At 40.8% G+C, this 25,776-nt stretch overlaps 1 protein-coding gene across 1 annotated transcript in view; it reads right to left on the bottom strand.

Annotated features, from left to right (window-relative positions):
- The window catches only part of vps36 (vacuolar protein sorting 36 homolog), a 56,262-nt gene that overhangs the window by 14,838 nt on the left and 15,648 nt on the right, over positions 1-25,776 (bottom strand). The window contains exons 4-9 of the mRNA XM_060826804.1: positions 23,797-23,911; positions 19,991-20,080; positions 17,756-17,842; positions 9,988-10,020; positions 8,174-8,251; positions 6,061-6,195 (exon numbers count right to left, since the gene is read on the bottom strand). Coding sequence (XP_060682787.1) covers positions 6,061-6,195; positions 8,174-8,251; positions 9,988-10,020; positions 17,756-17,842; positions 19,991-20,080; positions 23,797-23,911 — 538 coding nt within the window. The remainder of the gene's footprint in view (positions 1-6,060; positions 6,196-8,173; positions 8,252-9,987; positions 10,021-17,755; positions 17,843-19,990; positions 20,081-23,796; positions 23,912-25,776) is intronic.

The following is a 25,776-nucleotide window of genomic DNA, read 5'->3' on the forward strand; positions in this document are numbered from 1 at the left end:
TTCTGTGGCCAGCAGAGAAAAAGCAGAATGGTGTGTTGCTTCCCTTGTGCCAGGATCAAGGATGTCTCAGAGAGGGTGCAGAATGTTCTCATGGGGGAGAGGGGCCAGCAGGAGGTCATTGTCCACATTGGAACAAATGACATAGAAAGGGAAAAGGTTGAGATTCTGAAGGGAGATTACAGAGAGTTAGGTAGAAATTTAAAAAGGAGGTCCTCAAGGGTAGTAATATCGGGATTACTCCCAGTGCTACGAGCTAGTGAGGGCAAGAAGAGGAGAATAGTGCAGATGAATGTATGGCTGAGGAGCTGGTGTATGAGAGAAGGATTCACATTTTTGGATCATTGGAATCTCTTTTGGGGTAGAAGTGACCTGTCCAAGAAGGACGGATTGCACCTAAATTGGAAGGGGACCAATATGCTGGCAGGGAGATTTGCTAGAACTGCTCGGGAGGATTTAAACAAGTAAGGTGAGGGGTGGGACCCAGGGAGATAGTGAGGAAAGAGATCAATCTGAGACTGGTACAGTTGAGAACAGAAGTGAGTCAAACAGTCAGGGCAGGCAGGGACAAGGTAGGACTAATAAATTAAACTGCATTTATTTCAATGCAAGGGGCCTAACACCCCCCACCCCACCCACCCACCCACCCACCCACCCCACCCCCACCCACCCCACCCCCCCCACCACCCCACCCCCCCCCACCCCCACCACCCCACCCCCCCCACCCCCACCACCCCACCCCCCCCCCCCACCCCCACCACCCCACCCCCCCCACCCCCACACCCCCACCACCCCACCCCCCCCCACCCCCACACCCCCCCACCCCACCCCCCCCACCCCCCCACCCCCCCCCCCCCCCACCCCCCCCCACCCCCCCCACCCCACCCCCCCCCACCCCCACACCCCCCCCCACCCCACCCCCCCCACCCCCCCCACCCCACCCCCCCCCACCCCCACACCCACCCACCCCCCCCACCCACCCACCCCCCCCACCCACCCACCCCCCCACCCCACCCACCCCCCCCCCACCCACCCACCCCCCCCCACCCCACCCACCCCCCCCCCACCCACCCCACCCTAGGGAGTGTTGCTGAACAAAGAGACCTTGGAGTGCAGGTTCATAGCTCTTTGAAAGTAGAGTCACAGGTAGATAGGATAGCGAAGGTGGCGTTTGGTATGCTTTCCTTTATTGGTCAGAGTATTGAGTACAGGAGTTGGGAGGTCATGTTGCGGCTGTACAGAACATTGGAATATTGCGTGCAATTCTGGTCTCCTTCCTATTGGAAAGATGTTGTGAAATTTGAAAGGGTTCAGAAAAGATTTACAAGGATGTTGCCAGGGGTGGAGGATTTGAGCTGTAGGGAGAGCCTGAACAGGCTGGGGCTGTTTTCCCTGGAGCGTCAGAGGCTGAGGGGTGACCTTATAGAGGTTTACAAAATTATGAGGTGCATGGATAGGATAAATAGGCAAAGTCTTTTCCCTGGGGTCAGGGAGTCCAGAATGAGAGGGCATAGGTTTAGGGTGAGAGGGGAAAGATATATAAAAAAAAAGAGACCTAAGGGGCAATTTTTTCATGCAGAGGGTGGTACATGTATGGAATGAGCTGCCAGAGGAAGTGGTGGAGGCTGATACAATTTAAGAGGTATTTGGATGGGTATATGAATAAGAAGGGTTTGGTGGGATGTGGGCCGGGTGCTGGCAGGTGGGATTAGATTGGGTTGGGATATCTGGTCGGCATGGACGGATTGGACTGAAGGGTCTGCTTCCATGCTGTACATCTTGATGACTCTGACTCTGTGTCAACAGTGATCCCAATGAACCAACTGACGAACCGGAACAGCTATCAGAGAGATCTGAAGTGGAGCCCTGGGCTCAACATCTGCACTCAAGTGGTCAGAAAATGTGTAAATGCCAGATTCATCACCGCACCCACAAGCTAGAGCAAAACATCACCCAATCACAATGCAATGCCACCCAGGCTCTCAAAACCAATTGCAATACTGTTATCAAACCAGCAGATAAAGGAGAAGCCATCATCATTTGGAATAGAACAGACTACTGCAAGGAAGGGTACTGACAATTGAACAACCAGGAACACTACAGGCAACTACTGGCCGATCCAACCAAAAAACACATCTGCAAACTAAACACATTGATCAAGATTTTTGATCTAGTCCTTCAGAGTTCCCTACACATACTCATCCCACATGCTTATTGCAGAGGGGAGTTCTACTGCCTTCCACAGATACACAAAGCCAATACATTTGGGTGTTCCATCATATCAGGCGATGGGACTCTGTGTAAGAACCTCCCTAGCTCTGTCAAGAGCATCTTGAAACCCATTGTACTGGGGACCCCCAGCTTCCATCGTGACACCACAGATTTCTTACAGAAATTCAGCACCCACAGACCAGCTGAATCAGGAACATTCCTCATCACAATGGACGTTTCTGCACTCTACACCAGCATCCCCCACTATGATGGCATCGCTGCAACAGCCTCAGTACTCAATACCAACACATGCCAATCTCCAAGCACTATCCTACAACTCATCAGCTTCATCCTCAACCACAACCTTTTCATCTTTGACAACCAGTTCTTTATCCAGGCACATGGAACAGCCATGGGGACCAGATTTGCACCCCAATTATGCCAACATTTTTATGCACAAGATCGTACAAGATTTCTTTGCTTCACAGGACCTCCAACCAACACTATGGACCAGATATAAAGACGCCATTTTCTTCCTCCGGACCCATGGCAAGGAGTCACTGAAACAATAACACAGTGACATCAACAAGTTTCATCCCACCATCAGACTTACTCTTTAGTATGTGTCTCATTCTTGGACGCATCTCCATCAAGGACAGGCACCTCAGTACCTCACTCTACCGCAAACCCATGTAAAACCTCATGATGCAGCACTTCTCTAGCTTCCACCCTAAACATGTTAAAAAAAGCCATCCCCTAGGACTAGCCTTATGCATACACGAGATCTGTTCAGATGAGAAGGAATGCAACAGACATTTGAAGGTGCTCAAGGTTGCCCTCATAAAAGCAGTGTACGATGCTCAACTCATTGACTGCCAGTTCTGAAGTGCCACAGCAAGAAACTTAATGACTTCCTCAGAAGGGTACCCTTCGTTGTTCAGTACTTCCTGGGAGCAGAGAATCCAAGCCATGTTCTTTGCAGCATGCAACACATTAATCGGCAAGGATGAGCACCTCGCCAAGACCTTCCCTACACCTCTACTTCTGGCCTTCAAATAACTGCCAAACCTTAAACAGACCACTGTTCACAGCAAACTGCCCAGCCTTCAGGACAACATGGACCACAACACTGAACAACCGTGTTATGCTTACCACGGCAAGACATGTCAGAGTGTTAACACAGATACCATTACACATGGGAACGTCACCCACAATGTACGCAACAGGTATTCGTGTGACTCAGCCAATATTGTCTATCTCATATCCTGCAGGCAAGGATGCCCCGAATTATGGTACATTGGCGAGACCAAGCAGATGCTACGGCAACAGATGAATGGACACCACGCAACAATCTCCAGACAGGGATGTTCCCACCCAGTCGGGGAACACTTCAGTGGTCAGGGACATTCGGCCTTGGATCTTCAGGTGACCATCCTCCAAGGCGGACATTGGGATACACAATAATACAGAGTGGCCAAGCAGAGGCTGATAGCCATGAGGATGGCTTCAACCGGGACCGTGGATTCAGGTCACACTATATACTCATACTCACACAGTCCCGCTCTCTCTCATACGCACACATATACACCCCCAACACTCACACCCACATCTTCTCACAGGCTTATACTCACACTTTACCAAACATGTACACACACAAACATATACTCCTTCACACGCACTCACATTCACATACACACACACACATATAAGTCTTTGGGGTGAATTTGTATTTGCAGATACATTCTATTTTGCTCAAAAAGCACAAAACCTGCAGGCAGTCAATTCATGCAATATTTCAAGAATTCCTACTCTGGAAATAGAACCAGTCTGACTCAAGATTGGGATACAGAAAGACTCTAATCTCACATCTATAATGCATTGTCTGAGCAGAGGTGTCACTTTTTTTTATATAAAACCGTAAGTTATCTCAAGAAATGTGGGCGGCACGGTGGCACAGTGGTTAGCACTGCTGCCTCACAGCGCCAGAGACCCGGATTCAGTTCCCGCCTCAGGCAATTGACTGTGTGGAGTTTGCACGTTCTCCCCGTGTCTGCATGGGTTTCCTCCGGGTGCTCCGGTTTCCTCCCACAGTCCAAAGATGTGCGGTCAGGTGAATTGGCCATGCTATATTGCCCGTAGTGTTAAGTAGGGGGTAAATGTAGGGGTATGGGTGGGTTGCGCTTCGGCGGGTCGGTGTGGACTTGTTGGGCCGAAGGGCCTGTTTCCACACTGTAAGTAATCTAATCTAATTTGACTTAAAAGTAGTGCTGGAATTTACATACTAATGAACAGAAATCTGCAGCCCATTCTAAAAGATGAAAGACTTAACAACAATCTAGGTTTGTTCAATATATCATTTCAGTTACATGACACTGTAATCTTTTGATGTAGGTTCTGTGTCTTATTATCCTGTTCCACAGCTACCTGATGAAGGAGCAGGGCTCTGAAAGCTAGTACTTCCAAATAAACCATTAGACTATAAACTGGTGTTGTGTGATTTTAACTTTGTCCACCCCAGTCCAACACCAGCTCCTCCACATCACAGTTTTTCCAAGCCTTCCCTATTTTTCTATTCCATTTATTTAGAATAAAGGCCAACATTTATTTTCACTTCCCTATTATCTGTTGAACCTGCATGTAGTTTTTAATGATGAATACAAAAGGACTCCCAAAGCCCTGTGCTGTAACCTTCTGCAGAATTTCCCCATTTAAATAATATTTAACTTTTTTTTCTGGCAAAGTACAAAACTTCATATTTTCCCACATTATATACTACCTGCCACTTCTTGTTCACTTACCCGATTTGTCTATATCCCTCTGCAGACTAACTGCATCATTCACAATACCTACCTTCCCACTTATATTTGTGCCATCCTCAAATTTGGTGTCCTCCAGATTGCCATCTCTGGAAAACTTTAAATGAGTGAGCAAATAGAGAAATTCCCAATGACATATTGCACATGTGGGTACGGACATATTTCAAGGCAGTTTTATATGGACTACACTAGACGAATTCAAAATAATACATTTTATGCATGTCTCTTGGATAGTTAGAAATTCTAAATGATATTAAATATGGGATACATTTATATGCAGGGTCTTTATCAACGTCGATACATATGGCTGTAGTTATTTTCATTTGCTGAACAATTTGTCTCTATATTTCAACTGCCTGCTTATATTTCTTTTTACTATTACCAAGTGTAACGCAGAAGCGTGCTTTAAACATCTGAATAGTAAAGTACCATCTGAAATATGAAAGGCAGAAATTGTCTGTAAACTGTCTTAAACTACAATTTCCAAATTCTTATAATTCATTTTGAAGTCATGTGTGAAATATCTGAAGCTTTTTCTACATTAAAGTTGCTACATTGTTGCAAGATGTTGTTATAGTGCAGCATTATCCGACAGACATTTTGAACCCACAAATATGGTGATACACTTTTTTAAAATATATGTCTGACTTATTGCTCATGCAATATAGGTTGAGTATGCACCAAATGTGTTTATTTACTTAAAATCCCACCAACCTACAGCAAGCAATCAAGTAAAATAGGGATCACAAAAAGCCCTCACACTCTGCTTTTCTTCTTACTCATCTATCAACAAACTCTTTGGCTTCTTCTTTGGCTCAGTGTCAATTTTAACTTGTTTAATTTCTTTGGGCTGGTTCATAATAGCAATTTTAAAAGGTGTTATAATAAATGTCTTTCTGCTGTTGCAATATACTGCCACTGGGTTTATAACTGCCAACACTCAGTTTCATGTCCAAATCCACAATGTTTCCAGGAATTACGATGCAGAATATTGATCACATGGGGGGGGAAAGAGCAGCTAAGGAGCATTATTTACCTCAACTGGTACTTGCAACATTTCCATCAGCTGTTTAGCCAGTTGCATGTGGTAATGTGTTCCAGATCCATGCGTTTCTCTGGTCACTGGATTAGCTATGCCCATGCTCAACAAATAGGACTTGAAACGGATAGTCTGTGAAACAAAAAATGCATGCATTTTAACTTTGTAACATACATAAGTCACATTTTTTAATGATGTTTCATGGTAGATGACTAGATGAAAATAACCGTACAGGTTAATAAAACTGTAATATAAAGTTTTTAAAAAATAAGTATTTTAAGAAACAAGCGTCTGTGGGGTTTAGCTGAAACAGTTAAAAGTTGAGCTAGCAAACTAATGGTTGAGTAGGGTTCATAATCTTGCCATTTCATGCCAGTCTACATTTGTTAATGGAGACAATTGAGTTTTGGTTATGAAACAGGACATTTTGTTTTTAATCAGAAATGTCATCAGGAAATTCAAGCAAACCACGTCACCTTGCAAAACCAAGGATGACTGGTGTCTGTGAGATCAACAAATCAGGATTCCCATGCTAAATTGTATGTATAGGTATCTTTATGTCCACCACAATTATCTTCGAGGGCAATGCAAAAACTCTCTTCAAATACTAGGATAGGTGAGATAGAATCGTAACGAGGTAAAATACACACGTAACATGGAAGAAGCAGGCTTCATGGGTTGATTAAAATGAAAGCAAAGTGCTGTAAACATCCTTACTTGATGTAGCCTACATGTGAATCCAGGGCTCCTGACACAGAGCAAGAGAACACGAGACTGAATGGTGCGACAAACTCTTCAAGCAGTTTACCCCAATTAAGTTATAATTGAAGGTGTTATTAAGGTTGGTTATTTTTTTAAAAGTCTCCACATTTAAAAACATTAATCTCCTGTAAAGTATTGCCTTTAGATCAAAACCAAATTAGTTAAATAAATCAGGTATCCAATTGTCCAGTACAAGCATGCAAAATCGCACATAATTGATAAATCGAAAAGGTGCCTTCCCACTGCATGCAATAGTTCTCCCATAATACAATGGTCAGAGATTATAAACAGGCAATCAGAATTAACCTCCAGAAAACCTTACAAAGGCTGATGGGAGTAGTTTTCCTTGCTCTGGGAACTGATCACTTGATTGCCTCTCTCTTTTCCTATTGATCAGTGGTCCTAGGAGCTTGCTTTTAAATCACACATTCATCTTGTGGCAGTGGCAAGTCAAGTTCTCCCTGCTGCCACTCCTATTTCTGAGGCTATAGCAGATTCAGTGAACCAGCATCACACTGGACAATGAACAGGCAATTGTGCAAAGTCAGATAAGACTGAAAGACAAATGTGCATCAATAGTTAAACTCCAACTGAAACAATTGGGAAGGGGGGGGGAAGGAGCATCAATAGTTAAACTCCAACTGAAACAATTGGGAAGGGGGGGGGAAGGAAGAGAGGTGGGGGAAGGAAGGGGGGGGAGGAAGGGGGGGGGAAGGAAGAGAGGGGGGAAAGGAAGAGAGGGGGGAAGGAAGAGAGGGGGGAAGGAAGAGAGGGGGGAAGGAAGAGGGGGGAAGGAAGGGGGGGGAGGAAGAGGGGAGGGGAAGGAAGGAAGAGGGGGGGAAGGAAGAGAGGGGGGGAAGGAAGAGGGGGGAAGGAAGGGGGGGGAGGAAGAGGGGAGGGGAAGGAAGGAAGAGGGGGGGAAGGAAGAGAGGGGGGAAGGAAGAGAGGGGGGGAAGGAAGAGAGGGGGGGAAGGAAGAGAGGGGGGGAAGGAAGAGAGGGGGAAGGAAGAGGGGGGGGAAGGAAAAGAGGGGGGGGGAGGAAGAGAGAGGGGGAAGAGAGAGGGGGGGGAAGAGAGGAATTGCCCAGCTGAATCTTCCAATTATAGGCATTTCCTTCCAAGTGTGCGACAATCGGGATTCCACAGGCTTCCCCTGCACAACTCCCATCCACACTGGAATAACAAGTGTCTGGTCATCTGCTGTTGTGGGTTTGGTGCAGGATATGGCTTCCACATCTGACTGTGTAACAAGTGGTTGTCTGTTGAGACCTAGGACATTAATCAGCAATATGAAAGATGCCAATGAAGCATTCTTTATTCCTTTAAAATTAACTAAACATACTTCTTACCTCATCCTCAGAAATATCTCCTTGCTTATCTTTGATTTTGTTTGCTATTAATTTTGACAAATCAACCATCTCTTTGGCCTAAAGAAAACAAAAAGGATTTACTTGTTCCATTCTGAATATATTTGCCAGTTTAAAAAAAATAGTCCAATTCAGAATACTGATCAGTAAGAATGAATAGTGACAAGTGCTATAATAGATGATAAGTTGCCCATAGACTGATAATTAACAAGCTTTCTTTATTAGGCGGGATTAGAAACTACTACAATCCACATCAGAGATGCCTCTCTACAAAAGAAGCAAACTTTTGTACTTTTATCTTCAGTTTCTTGACCTTGTCTAAATGTTATCTTCTCCCTTACCTTCAAATCTCACCCCACTTGTAACTCAGAAAGTGAACTGGAAGTCAACAAATCCTTGGGAATGCTGTTATCAGGAACTATACTCGAGTTGCTGATGTGTAACCATCATGCTGAAAGGTTTTGTGTCTTGTGTAGAGAACTCTAGACTCAATAGCACCACTTTGCCAGCTAACATTTATTTCCTTTTTTTTAAAAGAACTGCACCTTGTATTGTAATTTATTTGGGATTAGGAGGAACATATATGCATAAAACAAATCAAAGCAAGACCTGGGAAACTGCAATGACAATGAGCCTTGCAGTGTCCTCTTCTCTCATCATGAAAAAAGGTGTTGAAGAACTAGTGACTACTGCTGCTGGCTGCTCAATAAAGGGTTGCAAGAATGTTTTCCTACAGGTGTGACAGCATCTCTGGCAAAGCCAGTATTCATTGCCAATTCAACTAACCACAAGAAGGTAGTAGTGACCTGCTGTCTTGAATCAGCCAGTGCCGTCAGAAGGAAAGGAAATTCCAGGTTTTTAATCCAGTGACCGTGAAGGCGTGGTGAAGTAATTCCAAATCAAGTTGGTACATCATTTGGAAGAGGACATGTAAATGTGGTGTTTCCACATCCCTACTGCCCTTTTCCACCTGGGTGAAGGAATGGCCTGTCAATGGAGGCTTGGAAAATGTACAAGATGCAATGTGACCATGGTACACTCTGCTACAATGCATTGCTTGTGGACAGAGTCATAAGGTGGTGAATGGGGTAGCTATTAAGCAGGCTGTTTTTTCCTCGGTTGTGTTGAAAGGGGAAGTGTTGAAGACACAACACAGACTCAGGCTGTTAGGACCAGCTGCAACCAACATGTTATCTCTGCTGAACCAGCAGAGTGGGGTTTGAGAGGTGTCACAAGAATGTATGAGCATACAAGCCTCATACAAGAACTAAAAAAAATTTGTAAACTGGATTGTGATAGAATAGTTTAATGACAATGGTTGCTGAATTATATAATCAGCACCCCCATGATTAGATCACTGCAACTGACCTAGATGTACTGCAGTAGTATAACTGTAACTACATGCAATTAATCACTGGAATTCATGTGCCATCTTTGCATACATGTGATTTCCCTTGCATATACTAAAAAAAACAAATAAACTTGAGTCTTGTCTGATCACTGTAGGTGAAGAAAGTGTTTGACCTCCCACCACGGTGTTGAGTGAGTTACAGGTTCAAAATCCTTTCATAATGTTTTAAGCAAGGCTTCTGTTTTGCAACAGAACAGTCACCAATATATTTTTAAGAACTATGCCATACATGCTACCTCAGATGCAATCATATTATATGGTATCCATCATCAATTAATGTGGCTTTTATTTATTGCTAATTAATTTATTAAAATCCAATAATAGTCATTTTCAGTTAATGTTCAATATTGTTACAGCTGAATAGGAAGTGTTCATGGAAGCTTACCTTTTTCATAAGCTGACTGAGATCTTCAAAAGCCTAGGAATCAAAGAGAAAAACATCTGCTCATAGTAATCATAAATTATAAATACTAATTAATTGTATAAAATTTCAAAGAGACATACTTAAAATTAAAATACAAATATTGAGCTAGCACCATAGTAGCCCATTCAGCCTGCTCTGCCATTCAATAGAGTCATGGCTGATCATCTATTTTAACACTCCTCCACTATTTCGCCACATGCCTTTACATCACTGATATTTCCAGATTTGTCAAGCTCTAAACTGAACATAATCAATGATTGACGTTCCATAGCCCTCTGAGTTAAAGATTTCCAAAGATTCACCATCTTCTGAGTAAACAAAAAAAATCTCAATTTGGTCCTAAGTGACCTTTTGCTTATTTTGAAATTTTGTCCCCCTGGTTCTAAACTCCCAGCGAGGAAAGCATCTACCATGTCTATCTCTAAGTATTTGTAGGGATCAATGAGATCATCCTTTGCAGGAGGTAGTTGAGGATTATGCTGCTGGAGTTGAAAGGACGAGGACGGGACAAGGCTTGAGTGTTCTGCTGTGCCATTATTGCCTGGCTAAACCGAATGGCCTGTTTCTATGCTTAACTAATTCATGTACATTTTATGTAATTGAATGTAAGGTCAGTATCACCATATGGTGAATAGCTAAATTTGGAGGAAAATGTAGACATTTCCAATTACATGATTAAATTCTCTCTATAAATGTATTTCTGTGTTACATTTAACACATTTTCAGCAAAAACAAAGCATTAGCACAACATTTGAAGGGAAATTGTCTTTCATTATGCTTCCGCAACAGGAAGAACAGCTTTCAATTGGAGCTACTATTGTCTAAACAACTAATATTCACAATTATACTGCAAAAATAAACATAAAGCACCTTCAAATCAGAGGAATGTTTGGCACTAATAACATATAACAATTTCAAGCGTGACTTTTTCAATAAGGAACACTAATATCAACAGTGTTATCAAACATTAGATCCCATTTGCAATGTGAAAACAACCACAGAAACAAAGAACTTGCTCTAACAGGATTCAGAGCGAAGTCTGCATGAAGCATCTATTTTGACTGTACTGCGGTCACATGAGAAGCTGAAGTACTTTGAAGTATAATCACTCTGGTAATTTAGGCAAATGCAGCAACCAATTTGTATAAAACAATCACCTGCTAGTAGTCAAGAGGTGAATTAGATGTTTTCGTGGTATTGGTATACGATACACATTCGAAGGGTGCATGTGGCAGCGTATCTATCTTTGAGCCTGGAGGCCCAGCTTCAAGTCCCATCTGCTCTTTAGATGTATCATAATCTCTCTGAACAGATGAATTGAAGTAACATGGGCTAGAAAAGTAAAAGTTGACAATAGTGCCACAGGGTCTTTTATATTGCTGTTAAGAGGGTAGAGTGAAATTGGCTTTATCACGTCATCGAGAAGATAACAACTCTTGCAGAGAAACACTCCTTCAGTTCTGTGTTGAAATGACAGCTTCAGTTACGTGTTGAGTCTCTGGGGTGGGTACTTAAAATGACACCAACTAACTCAGTGATGGGATTTCTACAGCTGCCACCATAAGAGGAGCTATTGTTGTTTATGATGAACTTCTTCATTCTCACCCATGATTGCTGAATAAACCTGCACGGTTCAAACATTAAAGCAAGGAACAATATCAAACAATGAAGGTGACAGCTGGCTGCCATTTGGGTCAGGCAGTGAAGCCATTAATATTCACCCAAGCACAGGCATGAACATTGTTGAAAAGGTTTTGCTGGACGTAGCAGAGTAAGAATTCTCCTGGGTGCACAAAGGTTCTGTGGCCACGGTCAATATTCCAACACCTTCCACTAACATCATACCACCAAGAATTGAAGAATGGTCACAGCACAGGAGAAAGCCATTCATCCCACTGTATCCCTGCCTACTCCATACAGGAGTGATTCAGCCAGTCTGGTCCTCCTCACCTTTCCGTTAACATAACACTCCAGTTTCTTTTCAGTTGCTTATACAATGCCCTCTTGAAAGCCACAATTAAAACTGTCTCCACCAGATACTGCATTCTAACTACAGGTTTTCTGCATGTCACCATTGATTCTTGTGGGAATCACCTTAAAACAGTGCCTTCTGGTGAACAACTATTTCACTCCTGGGACCAGTTTCTTTCAGTTTACTCACTACAGACTTTTGATCATTTGGAGCATCTCTATAAAATCTCTTTGCAGTTTCTTCTTCTCAAAAGGAGAACAATCACATTTTCACCAGTCTCTGTTCATAACTGAAGTCCCACATCCCTGGGACCATTCCCATAGATCTTTTTGGCATGGTCTCCAAAGCCTTCACATCCTTCCCAAATTATATTAAGTGTTCATCAAAAGTTCCTTGCTTATGTTTAGTTTATAAATATAATTAAATCCAGAATCCTTTAAGCCATTTTGATTGTCAACTTGCCTGCCACTTACAATGATTTTTGTCCATATATCCCCAATCTGAGCATTACGTTAGCAGCACTTTATCAGATAAGTTATGGAAATCCATTTAATACACATATTTCACTTGTGCCACACTCTCCAATCTACACTGTTATCTCACCTGGTTCAGCATGGGAATGAACTTGTCTCCTGTTCCCCCAAACCTAATGCGCAGCTGTGGGACACCAATTTAGCACCCACAGAATTGACATGAGGTAAAAATGGTTTGAGTTGCCTGACACATGGTCCATATGCCTCTCTAACTTTACAACAGTTTTGAGCAGAAGTCAAAAATCTCCACGTCACGCACCTCCCCAGCCCAAAGACTTGGATAACAAACTAGTACAGGTTTCAACAATTGCATGGTGGTACATTTTGCCTGAAAATCTATTTATGCAGGAAGTCCAACATATAATTAAGTGTGAGATGAGAGAAGTCTCATTTTCTATTTGCCAGATAAGGGATTAAAAGAATATCACATGTAAAATAAACACATGACCTCCGTGAAACTCATCTTACCAAGGAATCTATTTTTCATGGGTTACAGTAACGGATGTTAGAAGCACAGAAAATTATTCTCTTTCACCATTGTCTTCTGAACAAGGTCTTTCATAAGCAACACTATTTGCAAAAGTTAACGGATTAACTTGCAGGTTGCAAGTGCTGCTTCCTTAAGCCTCAGATGAAAACATTTAAAGAAGACTATATTACTGAAGTGACAATCAAATAAAGCCTAGTTGAATGAAAAGCTTCTTGTATTAGCAACTAGGATATTTGTTCACCTCAAGCCAACTTTAGGTTCTCTCTCCTAGCTAATTTCTGAAATGTGTAGCCGCCATAATTACATAGCCATAAAACAAGTAAAGGCAAAATCTCTGCTACACTGTGTTAACATTATTATAAAAAATTTATACATGTTTTCCTTGAGGCTTTTCCCTGCTTGGTTGATGGTATGTAACTAAAAAGCTGAAAACTTAAATCTTTTTATTTAGAGCTTTCATTTTTCTTAAGTGACTTCAGGCCAATCCACATCTAACAAACTGCTCTGAAAACTCTACTTTGACAGTTGTGACACATTGGAGCACAACAGCTGAAACAACAAATTATGTTCAAAAATCTAATGGCCTACCATGTCCAAAAGAAGAGTCACCCCATCTGCCATTTCCCACTGTTAACAGATTATTTTCCTAAAAATCTAAATTCTGCATCTAGATCCACAAATTCTCCGAAAACTATTGGTTCTTCCCTGAGTCATATAAAGTTTCAAAGTTAGGGCGGCACGGTGGCTCAGTGGATAGCACCGCTGCCTCACAGCGCCAGGGACCCAGGTTCAAATCCTGCCTTGGGCAACTGTCTGTGTGGAGTTGACACACATTTTCCCAGTGTCTGTGTGGGTTTCCTCCGAGTGCTCCAGTTTCCTCCCACAGTCCAAAGCCATGCAGGTTAGGTGAACTGGCCATGCTAAATTGCCCGTAGTGTCAGGGGTGAATGTAGGGGAATGGGTCTGGGTGGGTTGCTCGGAGGGTCGGTGTGAACTTGTTGGGCCTTCTTTAAATTTTTTTCATCTGAGGCTTAAGGAGAACACGGAATCTAATCTAATCTAATTACTCTCTGGTTTACTGACAAGTATGGGCATACCTTAGAAAGGTTAAAACACTTATCAACTTGCTGCCAGTACATACTCAGCTGAAAATGTGTTGCTGGAAAAGCGCAGCAGGTCAGGCAGCATCCAAGGAACAGGAAATTCGACGTTTCGGGCATAAGCCCTTCATCATTCCGAAACGTCAAATTTCCTGTTCCTTGGATGTTGCCTGACCTGCTGCGCTTTTCCAGCAACACATTTTCAGCTCTGATCTCCAGCATCTGCAGACCTCACTTTCTCCTGCCAGTACATACTCAGTCATGTAACATTTGTTCAAAAAACTTGTATTTTTATTTAAAATCAGATGGTAACTCAACAGTGTGACTGGCTTGCAAAGTCTGACTGTGTTTCAATGTATATTGGCAGGTGACATCAAATACACATTCCGCGTGCCACTGGCTATAAATAGAAACTTGTAAAGCACTGCCTTGACGCATCAATGTAAAAGCACCTTTAAACTCCGATACTGCAGCCAAAATGCAATTGGAACTTCTAATGCCTCGAGCCTAACCAAGTGATGCAACTAAACAAGCAAAAAGTATCTGACTACATTTACAAAGACGATATAGAGCTTCCTGGTAAAATTAAACTTAAAAATAGCAGTTATACTGAGAGCGCCAAATTATCTAGATTTTTGCATTAAAGAAAGAAAACCAGTAATTAGCATTTCTACATCATAGAATATTAAAAGTTTTCCTTATGTTAAGAGGTGTTGGCTAAGTAGGCTCAATTCTGTATCTGGCGCTCTTCAGTTTAAACAATGTGATCTAAAATAACACAAATGAATAGAATATAAATTCTTCCAGATAAGCTGAAGGACCCCATGGAAATTTCCAGGACTGTTTTATTTTTTAAAAAAGCAGTAGAAAAGTCAACTTAATATTGTTTCTCCAATGATGGAATTATTCAGAGAGTCTGGGAACAAAAGGCAATGGGCACACACCTAACAGGAACTTCCTGCGATAAATAGAATTGAACTGCAGGATTCTTATCAGAGACAAACAGCTCTGGCAGGAAACCTTTACTAGAACTGGGGTCACTAAATATGATGTAATTCATCTGTAAAATCAAAATAGCGAGTCATATTCAAAGAACTTGAAAAGAAATTCAAAATACAATATTATTTTGTAATGGAGCTTTTCTTGTTTTGGTTTTCACAGGATCATAGAACCCCTACAGTGTGGAAACACTGGCCCAACAAGTCCACACCAACCCTCTGAAGAGTATCCCACCCATACCCATTCCCCTACCCTATAACTCTACATTTGCCCTAACTAATGCAACTCGCCTACACATCCCCAAACACAATGGACAATTTAGCATGGCCAATTCATTTAACCTGTACGTCTTTGGACAATGGGAGGAAATCAGAACACACGGAGGAAACCTACACAGACACTGGGAGAATATGCAAACTCCACACGGACAGTCACCTGAGGATGGAATCAAACCCGGATCTCTGGTGCTGTGAGGTAGCAGTGCTAAACACTAAGCCACCATGTATTTCTATGAATAGTAATTGCACTTTGACCCAATATGTAGTAAACTATATGTCAATTTATTTTGCTGAATACAATCTCAGTTTTAGCAATACATGGAAGCAGCACAGTGGCTCAATGGTTAGCACTGCTGCGTCACAGTAGCAGGTTAAAGCCGGGTTCGACTGTCTGTGTGGAGTTTGCACGTTTTCCCAGTATCTAAAGAACGAGAATTATGCCTAACTCAAAGTTAAGATTTTGACTTTCCTTACAACACAAAAGAAAACTGCCATTCATTCCTCAGCAAGTCACATTTTTATTTCAGTTCTCACAAAGCTGGTCCTTTCTCAAAGTTTCTGTGCCCTTGAGATTTTTTTTCAGACGGGGGTAATTGGACTGGGTTTGAAAGATTTATTGGGGTCTTTTGTATTTACATCTAACAGACAATGCCACTGGTTTCAGGTCTTTTAAAAAAAAAGAGGTTTAATTTAGGGGGCAGGGCCAGCTCTCTCTAGCTATGCAGGTCAGTTCAGTTCAGAGGTTAGTTGAGTCAGGGTCACAGTTGAAATTGGAAGTTCTCTCCCTCCTTCTGACTTTGTAACCTGTAAGCTTTTGCGTCATTTTTACTCTTTGTGCTAAGGGGTCTGATGATTGGGATTGTTGCAAGTATTTTGGAACAGCATCATTAAGTCGGGATAGCCTGTCGGGTTCGGATAGGTAAGTTATTTGGGTATTCTATTTTCAGTTTGTTGTCTTTCATTCCGTAAATTTGTAAATAAATTGTTTGTTTAAAATTCAGCTGTCCGACTAGCTACTTCACTCTGGGAATATCCACTATACACTTACTGAAACAAATAGCAAAGTTATTGTCTGGGCTACCTGCTTAAAAATGTTTTGAGGGGACGGACCTGGGCCATAACATAGTGCAGGTTATTCTTTATTTTCAGATCTACTTAGCCTTTAGAGTTCTGCTGTGGTTTGTTCCCATGATCATCAGCGACACCTAACTAGAGTTGGTAGGTAGTACACTTATAGAATCAGAGATGTACAGCATGGAAACAGACCCTTCGGTCCAACCCGTCCATGCCGACCAGATATCCCAACCCAATCTAGTCCCACCTGCCCATATCTCTTCAAACCCTTCCTATTCATATACCCACCCAAATGCCTTTTAAATGTTGCAATTGTATCAGCCTCCACACTTCCTCTGGTGCTCATTCCATACCCATACTACCCTCTGCATGAAAAGGTTGCCCCTTAGGTCTCTTTTACATCTTTCCCCTCTCACCCTAAACCTATGCCCTCTATTTCTGGACTCCCTGACCCCAGAGAAAAGACTTTGCCTATTTACCCTATCCATGCCCCTCATAATTTTGTAAACCTCTATAAGGTCACCCCTCAGCCTCCGACTCTCCAGGGAAAACAGTCCCAGCCTGTTCATGAAGCATTCTCTCATCGGAGAAAAATACCATAGCTTTCACTCTGCAGTTTGGCAACAAGAAAGATTAATTTCAGTGCATTCTACACCAGTTCTATAGTACTAAAGCCCTGACACTTGAAAATGACTTTACCAACTTGAGCCCCAGATTCCCCCATGCTGCTTCTTCAATGTTGGGAAAATCCAGTTAGATGACAGATACAGCATTTGTACCATGTTCCATAATATGGAATGGGTAATGAGCAAGCAGAAATTATTCTTCCACAAAATGATCTGTCAAATTTTCAAAGACAACCTTCATCGTACAGCAAGTACCTTTACAGAAATGCACCATGTCACTATCATGTTGTCTTAATGTCACATGGATATATGCAAGACTAGCAGATATATTCATTACCACAGCTTTGAAACAGAAATATCAGTGCCTTAATTTCACAGTGTTTAATTCTGTACGACAATGTAATATACTGGCCAAATCAGGAAAATTTGCACAAAGTCATCTTGTTTAAACTTTATGGTACTCATAAAGCACAATACAAAGTTTAAAAAAAGTATTCATATAAATAACATTTCCTTCCTAAATACTAGACACCTATTCTGGTGTTTCAGGGTGAAACAATCTCAGGGAGATCTGTTTTGACACAGTATTCACTCTATTATTTCACAGGAAACGGATACAGTGGATTCAACTGGCCTTGAACATTCACAACAACTTACTTCAGAGATGTTTTTGTCGGTCTCCTTTCGTTTTTCCTCCAACTTCCTTTCAATACCCACAATTCCAACAGCCTTCACTTTTCCTGCCTGCAAAAATAGGAAATTTTTATTAATTCCACATCAAATGTGCTAAATGTTCTCGTGGAGTTTTTGTTCTCTTACGAATGCAGTTACTTCCTACTACAAGTTATTGTTAAATGCTCTCAAAGGAAATAAACATTGAAGGGAACGCGGTTATTTTTATTATTCGCAGTTGAAATCGGAGTCTGGCTTTTGCATCCTTTTTCAAAGGGTGATTATCTTCCCCTCTGTTGCACACTGTTCCATGTCTAGGATGACATTGTCAACCTAATCAACGCTCAACAACATTGCTCTTCCATCAGTACCTGTAGGTTATTTCTCGCTGCCTGCAGGGAGTGCAAAACATAGGCCTGCTTTTTCCTTCATTGGTATAATTAAAAATTTAAAACTAATTCTGTGAGAAATTACTGAGTTGAATTATATCTCTCATTTCATAGAATGGAACCACATGGCACAGAACAAGGTCATTGGCACATAGTGTCTGTGGCCACGGATTGAATCAGTTTCCCTTCAGCTTGTTCCTCTCTCGTCACAGCTATACATGTTTTTCCCCTTTTGAAATATACATCGATTTCAGGTGGCATAAGGTAAGCCTGATATTCTGCTTCATGAGCTCATCGTAACGTTGCTAAAGTGAAACTGTGTCGACAATGGCACAAAGTTTTTACATACAATTAAGGCTGTGGAATTCACTTCCACAGTTAATGAAATGAGTTAGATTAGATTGGCAGGTGAAGGAAAAGGAGTTGAAGGGGGGAATCAGAACTATTTTTTAATATTTAATTGCATTTAATGGTCTAAACTACAAAATATTCTTTTGACAGATATAATAATACAAAACCAACATTCGAGTACAAATATTTATGCATAAAATAGTTTATATATGCCAATTAATTTCAGCTGTGTACTTTCTGAAATTTTAGAATTAGTTTTCTTAGAATTTTAAAGCATTAATTGAACCAAGTCCAAAGAGAGAGAACAATAATTGGGCAGAGAAAGGAATGGTTAAAGTGCAGCCTTGGGAGAATCAATAACTGCTAATAAGGAACATTAGTGGCTGACAATGGGTTGGTTGTGGTAGCAGCCCATGAGATGGAAACATGTCTCCTTGGAGACTCTGCAGCCTTCAGGACTCAAAGTTAAAAATCACAACACCAGGTTATAGTCCAACAGATTTAATTGGAAGCACTAGCTTTCGGAGCACCGCTCCTTTATCAGATGGTTATAGCGACGCTCCAAAACCTAGTGCTTCCAATTAAACCTGTTGGACTATAACCTGGTGTCGTGTGATTTTTAAACTTTGCACACCTCACTCCAACACCAGCATCTCCAAATTCAGGACTCAATATTGAGTTTAATAAGTTTGGGGACTGAGTATCTTCTCCATGTCCTTACCCCATCCCCACACATCAGGCTTTGTTACCACATGGACTTATACTACAATCAACCCTTTCAGCCACTAATTATCTCTCTGAGCTCCATTCCCACCTATCATTTACTCCCCCCACCCCAAATCCCTTTTCTAGCACATATCATGCTTTTTCAGCCTGCCGTCAGTTCTTAGGAAGGGTCAATGGACCAGAAATGTTAATTCTGCTTTCTCTCCACAGATGCTGTACATCTCCCTATGACTCCATGACTCTATGCTGCCAGACCCACTGAGTTTTTTCAACATTTTATGTTTTTGCTTCTGATTTCAAGCAACCAAAGCTCTTTGGTTTCTCTTTAACTGATCGAGAAGGTCAGCAAAGATGATTCAATTGAAAAAGAGATTTGTTGTGAATGAAACCAAGGTGCTTCTTCAAAACAGGGTATATAAAGTTTTAAACACTGCATCTGACCAAACATATGCTGGACTTGGGAAAACATTCATCCTGACGTGTAACACAAAAATGCATTACTGACCAACACAATAGGTTAATCAACCTCCCCAACACACCTTCACCATCCCAAGTCCTTTCCTTTCCAATGACCACCTCTCATTCTGACAACTATCCATTCATTATCTACTTACAAAGTGTAAACCACTAGCTAATGCAGTGAAGGAATACAAAATGGATACAGGGAAGACACAAATTTTCATGTGTTTAGGCACAGTAAACATTTTAAATGATCACAATACATTAAGGTAGGAAATTTGACATCAATACCTACTTGCGATCTACTGGGTGACTGCATTGGTTGAGATACTGAAATTCGCTCCCATCGCTTTTGAGACAATTCTTCTGATAATCGTCTATAAAACTTTAACAACAATGTTAAACACCGATCACAGTCGCTCATAACAACAGTTTTGAAAATGTGATTCTCATATCAAATAGCAATTTACAATTAGTACAATTATAATAAAATTACAGCACCTTATATTTGTAAAATGATTAGATTAGATTCCCTACGGCCCTTCGGCCCAAGAAGTCCACACCGATCCTCTGAAGAGTAACCCACCCAGACATTTCCTTCTGATTTGGGCACCTAACACTATGGACAATTGAGCAAGGCCAATTCACCTGTCTTGCACATCTTTGGACTGTGGGAGGAAACTAGAGCACCCGGAGGAAACCTACGCCTACATGGGGAGAATGTGCAAACTCCACATAGACAGTCGCCCAAAGCCGGAATCAAATCTGGGTCCCTGGCATTGTGAGGCTGCAGTGCTAACCACTGAGCCACCGTGCCACCCAGTGCTTTAAACACAGGAAAAAGAAGATGTTTAAATTGCAGCAGATTTGGGGGTTTGAACATGTCTTATAAAATCCTAACGATAGACACACTAGGTATCCAAAGATTGATCGTAGTAGTGGGCAATCTTACTTTAGACCACAAGTGGTAACGTTCATGCTGGAAATTAAGTCTGTGAATGTTGGAGTTGTTTCTCCATGACTAAACAACCACATAGATAAACAATGACCCAGGTAAGCGCACAACCAGTAAGAATCAGCATCTTCAGTGTGGGATACCAGAAAGGAAAAAGAAATTGCAGAGGGTGAAGGAGTAATCATAAAAAACAAAGCAGAGATAAATTCGAGGTTTCAATGATCGTTCAACAAGATGTTCTTCTTGAAATCTTTTTAAAATCATGTCTTAACTACCATCACCTGATATCAATTTGAACCTTGAATTTAATAGGATTTACACAGAGACCCAACTGCCCAAACATTCTTATGCCTAACATGTTGGTTAAGAAATAATGTTGCATTATATGCATGGGGAATGTTGGGAGTTAAAATCTATTGGCACATTGCCCTCAAGGCACCCAGAAATAAAATCAACCCTTTGCTCTTTTTTTGATCTTACCCGAGTCAATTTGCTTCCTGTAGGGACAAACTCAGAAATCATAACTTGGGGAATGAGTATAAAAACTGAAAGGCAAATCCATCATCACTTCTGATGAGCAATAATTAGAAGAAAATATTGTAAGATTTCAATGATTAAAAGGTTTAATTTCAACAGCAAAGATGAAGTGGGTTAAAATTAAAAAGTACTGCTCCCCATAACATCATCCTTTAGCCACAACTAATGAACACTGTTCCTAATGAGTAATATATCAAATCGCTGCAAAAGTACAAGCTTTCTTAATCTACATTAAACAGATAATATGTCTGCTCCCCAGTAGCTCTGTACACTTCATGGTCTACTTTCATCTTCCTGTGACAGAGGCTCCCTGCATTTAAAACAGCCTTGCCAAATACAGCAATCCGACTCTAGAGAAATAGAACATAAAAGCAGGGATGCAACGTTAAATTTATATAGAATTAAATTTATGTAGAATATATTTGGGAGTACTGAGCACAGTCTGATGTCCAAAGTACAAATAAGATGCCAGAACACCAAGGGAGAAGATTTAATATGCAGTTACCAGACCGGAGGATACAATTATCAAACAGGCTGGGTTTTCCAGGAGAAGAAAATCCATTTCTTCTTTCTAATTCATGCTTGGAACAAGGGCATCACTGGCAGCAGCAATGTTTATTGCACATCCCGAATTGCTCGAGAAAGTTATGGTGAGTTATATATCTTCAATACAACAGTAATTTGCTGCCAGTTAAGTCAAACACATTGTTCTAAATCTGGAGTCACATATAGACCAGATCAGGTAATTGTGGCACATTTCCTTCTTTAAAGCTCATTAGTGGATCATATAGATAACCAGCATTTTTTAAATTCCAGATTTATCTAAACAATGTAAACTCCTCAGCTGCTGTGGTGGGATTTGAACTCTTATCTCTAGATTGTTAGTTCAGGCCTCTGATTTACTGGCCCAGTATGTCATTATACACTGAATACTAAGAAGAAAATGGGGTAAATATAGGGGTATGGGTGGGTTGTGCTTTGGCGGGTCAGTGTGGACTTGTTGGGCTGAAGGGCCTGTTTCCACACTAAGTAATCTAATCTAATCTAATCTAAAAACTGTGTTAAAGTTGTGAAGAGGTTAAGTAGAGGGGTACAAATTGCTTCCACTTGTGGACTAGACCAGAATTGAGGGGCATAACTACAACCTAACGACTAGAAGATCAAAATAAATAAGGAAGAGTTTCTAACACATATTAGACCTCCTCTTGTCACATGGAGTACTGATGAAAATGGCATTGATGCCTTTAAGATAAAGTTGAATGCATACATGATGGAAGAAAAAGGACAAATCCAAATCCAGAACAACTGAGAGGACTACTGTAAAAGGACAGAATAAAGGGTTCAAGAGAAATTATTCTGGTTCCTTTTGGTGATAAACTAATGAATCTAAACACAACACATATATTGGCTGAACATGTGTGGGAAAATGCAATTTAATTGCTAGGTTGTTAGCAAGAGGTGAGTGAGGGGATGTGGTAGGTCAATTTTGACCTTTTAAAGTTGGTGAACAGAGAGCAGCCTGAATGGAACATGGGATATAGGAAATGAAAAATGCTAGAAGGCAGTTTCCTCGTCATCAGCCAAGCTTGACACTTTGTTCCAGGGAAATGAAGGTCATGTCTGGCAAGTTGAATGTTTGGAACCAAATGAATTGTCAGAGATTTATAAAATCACTGGAGCTTAAAAGGTATATAATGGTATACCAATATAACACAGCAAAATGAACCAGCTGAACAACATGGGGCAAGTAAACACAGCTGAAAAATACAAGTCAGGAAAGCAAATTAGGAAAACTTAACAGAGGAAAAACACATGCCAGGTACTCAGCAACTGTAAAAGATGAACAAGAGGAAGACATTAGGAGAACAAAGCTTGGGAGTTAATTAAAGGAGAACAACAGATTAATAGGAGGGAAGATTTTGTCAAAAATACCTTGAATCTGATTTCAATATACAGGTGGACTGCTAGCTAAATACACATTTACCAAATGCTAATTAAGGAAAACTGCCATTTCTAAATGATAACATCTAAAAACTGGAATCAATGCAAACTCCACAAAGGATTCCGGATTTCATTCATTCAATCTAAACTAGTCCTCAAGGCTTGCAGTTATTAACCATTTAAGCAATGAACCACTTTTGAAATTTTGAGATCTTTGCTCCATAGGGTCAGATAGACAAATTACTTTTACACATAATTTAAACACAATATTGCAAAAAGGACTCAGGGAAAATGTGCAATCACGCAGCTCAGAGATACTGCCCCTCACCACACACCTTTATAACATGGCAGAGCCATTCCTTCTGTGAAAAGCACATAGCAATTTCTAACTTCCACCAGAGCTGATCTTCAACCACCAAAGAGATTGATGAGCATTATTTGCATGATGTTATTCTTTGTGGGAATTTTACTATAAACAAATAATGCAACAGGGAGTTGGAATTTGCAATGTCATGCCAATCATGTCGACTAAACTGAAACACTATCATCCTGCCTGGTCAACAATCATGGAATATATTTTTATTGGTGAAACATTCACTGATGCACTAACAAACATTTTAAAAAGCAATGTTTTACCAACACATTTTAGCAATTAGAATGATAGTTACCTCAATCTGTCCATGTTCCTTGAAAGACAGCTTGATGTAAGAGTACTTGCTACTCTGATATGGACCAGGCTCTTTGTTGGGAGTAACTGGTTGAAGGTGAACTACTATCTTGGCACTGGAAACAAAATAAAATTAAGTAATTTCCTTGGCTAAGTACAGATGGCACCATTGTAAATGCTATACACTCAACAGGTAGTCATGTTGACATCTTCACATCCAAATTTAGCCTGAAAGTTAGAAAATTCAACGAAGGGGCCATAGCACAGTTTATTCTGAGTGAGAGAGTCCCCCATTCCCTGTTGTCTCTTGAAAAAAGTGCTCAACAATGCTGGATATTTGACCAGAAGGGAAAAAAAGAAAATTCAGAAAGCATGCCTAGTAACAACAGTTCTGCAGGAATAATGAGAGTGTTTGCAGAATGGTTACAGCACACACGATAGCCATTTGGCCCATTGAGCCAGTACAATAATTCTGCAGGAGGAAATTAGTCTATGAATTTTCCTCTAGACAATCATTCAATTTCTTTTTTTTCCCCTCGAGTTCTGCTATTTGCCCACTCTCCCCAGCATGGTTCAGATGTAACATTAAAAGGAATATGCCATACAATAAACATACTAACTATTAATAAATAGGGAGATAGAAAGAACTTAAATTGTAGAACTGATAAGTTGTAATATTGTCCAGGTGACAACAAAAATAAATTACAAGTAGTGCAAAGATCACAGTTACGAGTTAAATAATGTTAAAATGCAACAAGAATTAGTGAGTTTTGAGAAGATTTGTAGCTCAGGTTGAGGTTCTGGATGTAGCTCAGCAAGCAAACCTATAACCATGCAAGAAGAATATTACAACAATCTGTGCAAAACTGCAAGATTTTAAAAAAAGCAATTTCTAACTTTCACCAGAGCTGATCTTCAACCACCAGAGATGGATAAGCATTATTTGCATGATGTTATTCTTTGTGGGAATTTTACTATAAACAAATAATGCAACAGGGAGTTAGAATTTGCAATGTCATGCCAATCATGTCGACTAAACTGAAACACTATCATCCTGCCTGGTCAACAATCATGGAATATATTTTTATTGGTGAAACATTCACTGACACACTCTAACCACAAGTCATAGAACCAAAGAGGTTTACAGTACAAGACCATTCAACCAATTTTATCTGAGCTGAGCATTGGTTAAATGAATAACTTATAATAATAAAGCACATTCAGAATAATAAATGCCCACTGGAGATTACAAAATAAAATTGGACATTGAAGCAAGAACAAGGTAATCAAAGCTTTGTCAAGAGGTGAGCTTTAAGGAGGGTCCTAAAGGAGAAAAGTGGTTGAAAAGTTACGGGGAAAATCTAGGTTTAATGTGTCGGCAGCTGAAGGCACCAAATTGTGGGACAATGGAAATCTTGAAGGTACAAGTCGTCAGAATGAGTGGGCTGCAAAAGTCTTGGTGGATTGTTATCTGGAAGAGGTTACAGTGATAGGGAGTGGCAAGGCCATGTAGGGTATTCGAATACAAAGATAAGAACTTTAAAATTGCAATACTGCTGGTCCAGGAGCCAATGCAAGTCAGCATGAACATGTGATGATGGATGTATGAGACTCGATGAAAATTAAGATGTGGTCAGCAGAGTTCTAGATGAGTGTAAAGCTAAATTTTAAAGCGGCTAAAGGTGGAAGCAAGACAGCTTGTCAAGGGTGCACTGGAAGATTAATGCAAGAGTAGATGAGGTTTCAGTAGATAATGACTTGAAGCAGAGGCAAATTTGGTGATTATATCAAGGTGGAAGTAAGTGGTCTTAGTGATGATGTGGATATAGGGCAGGAATATAAATAATTGTGTGGTAGTACTGAACTTAAAACTTTGCTATAAGGAGACAAAAAAAATTATGTTTTTATCTTGAACTCATCAGAACTAGGACACAAGAAATAGACTTGCAAACAGAGTCACCATTTTATAGAGCATTATGCA

This window comes from Hemiscyllium ocellatum, chromosome 6 (assembly GCF_020745735.1).
Source record: "Hemiscyllium ocellatum isolate sHemOce1 chromosome 6, sHemOce1.pat.X.cur, whole genome shotgun sequence".
Classification (NCBI taxonomy): domain Eukaryota; kingdom Metazoa; phylum Chordata; class Chondrichthyes; order Orectolobiformes; family Hemiscylliidae; genus Hemiscyllium; species Hemiscyllium ocellatum.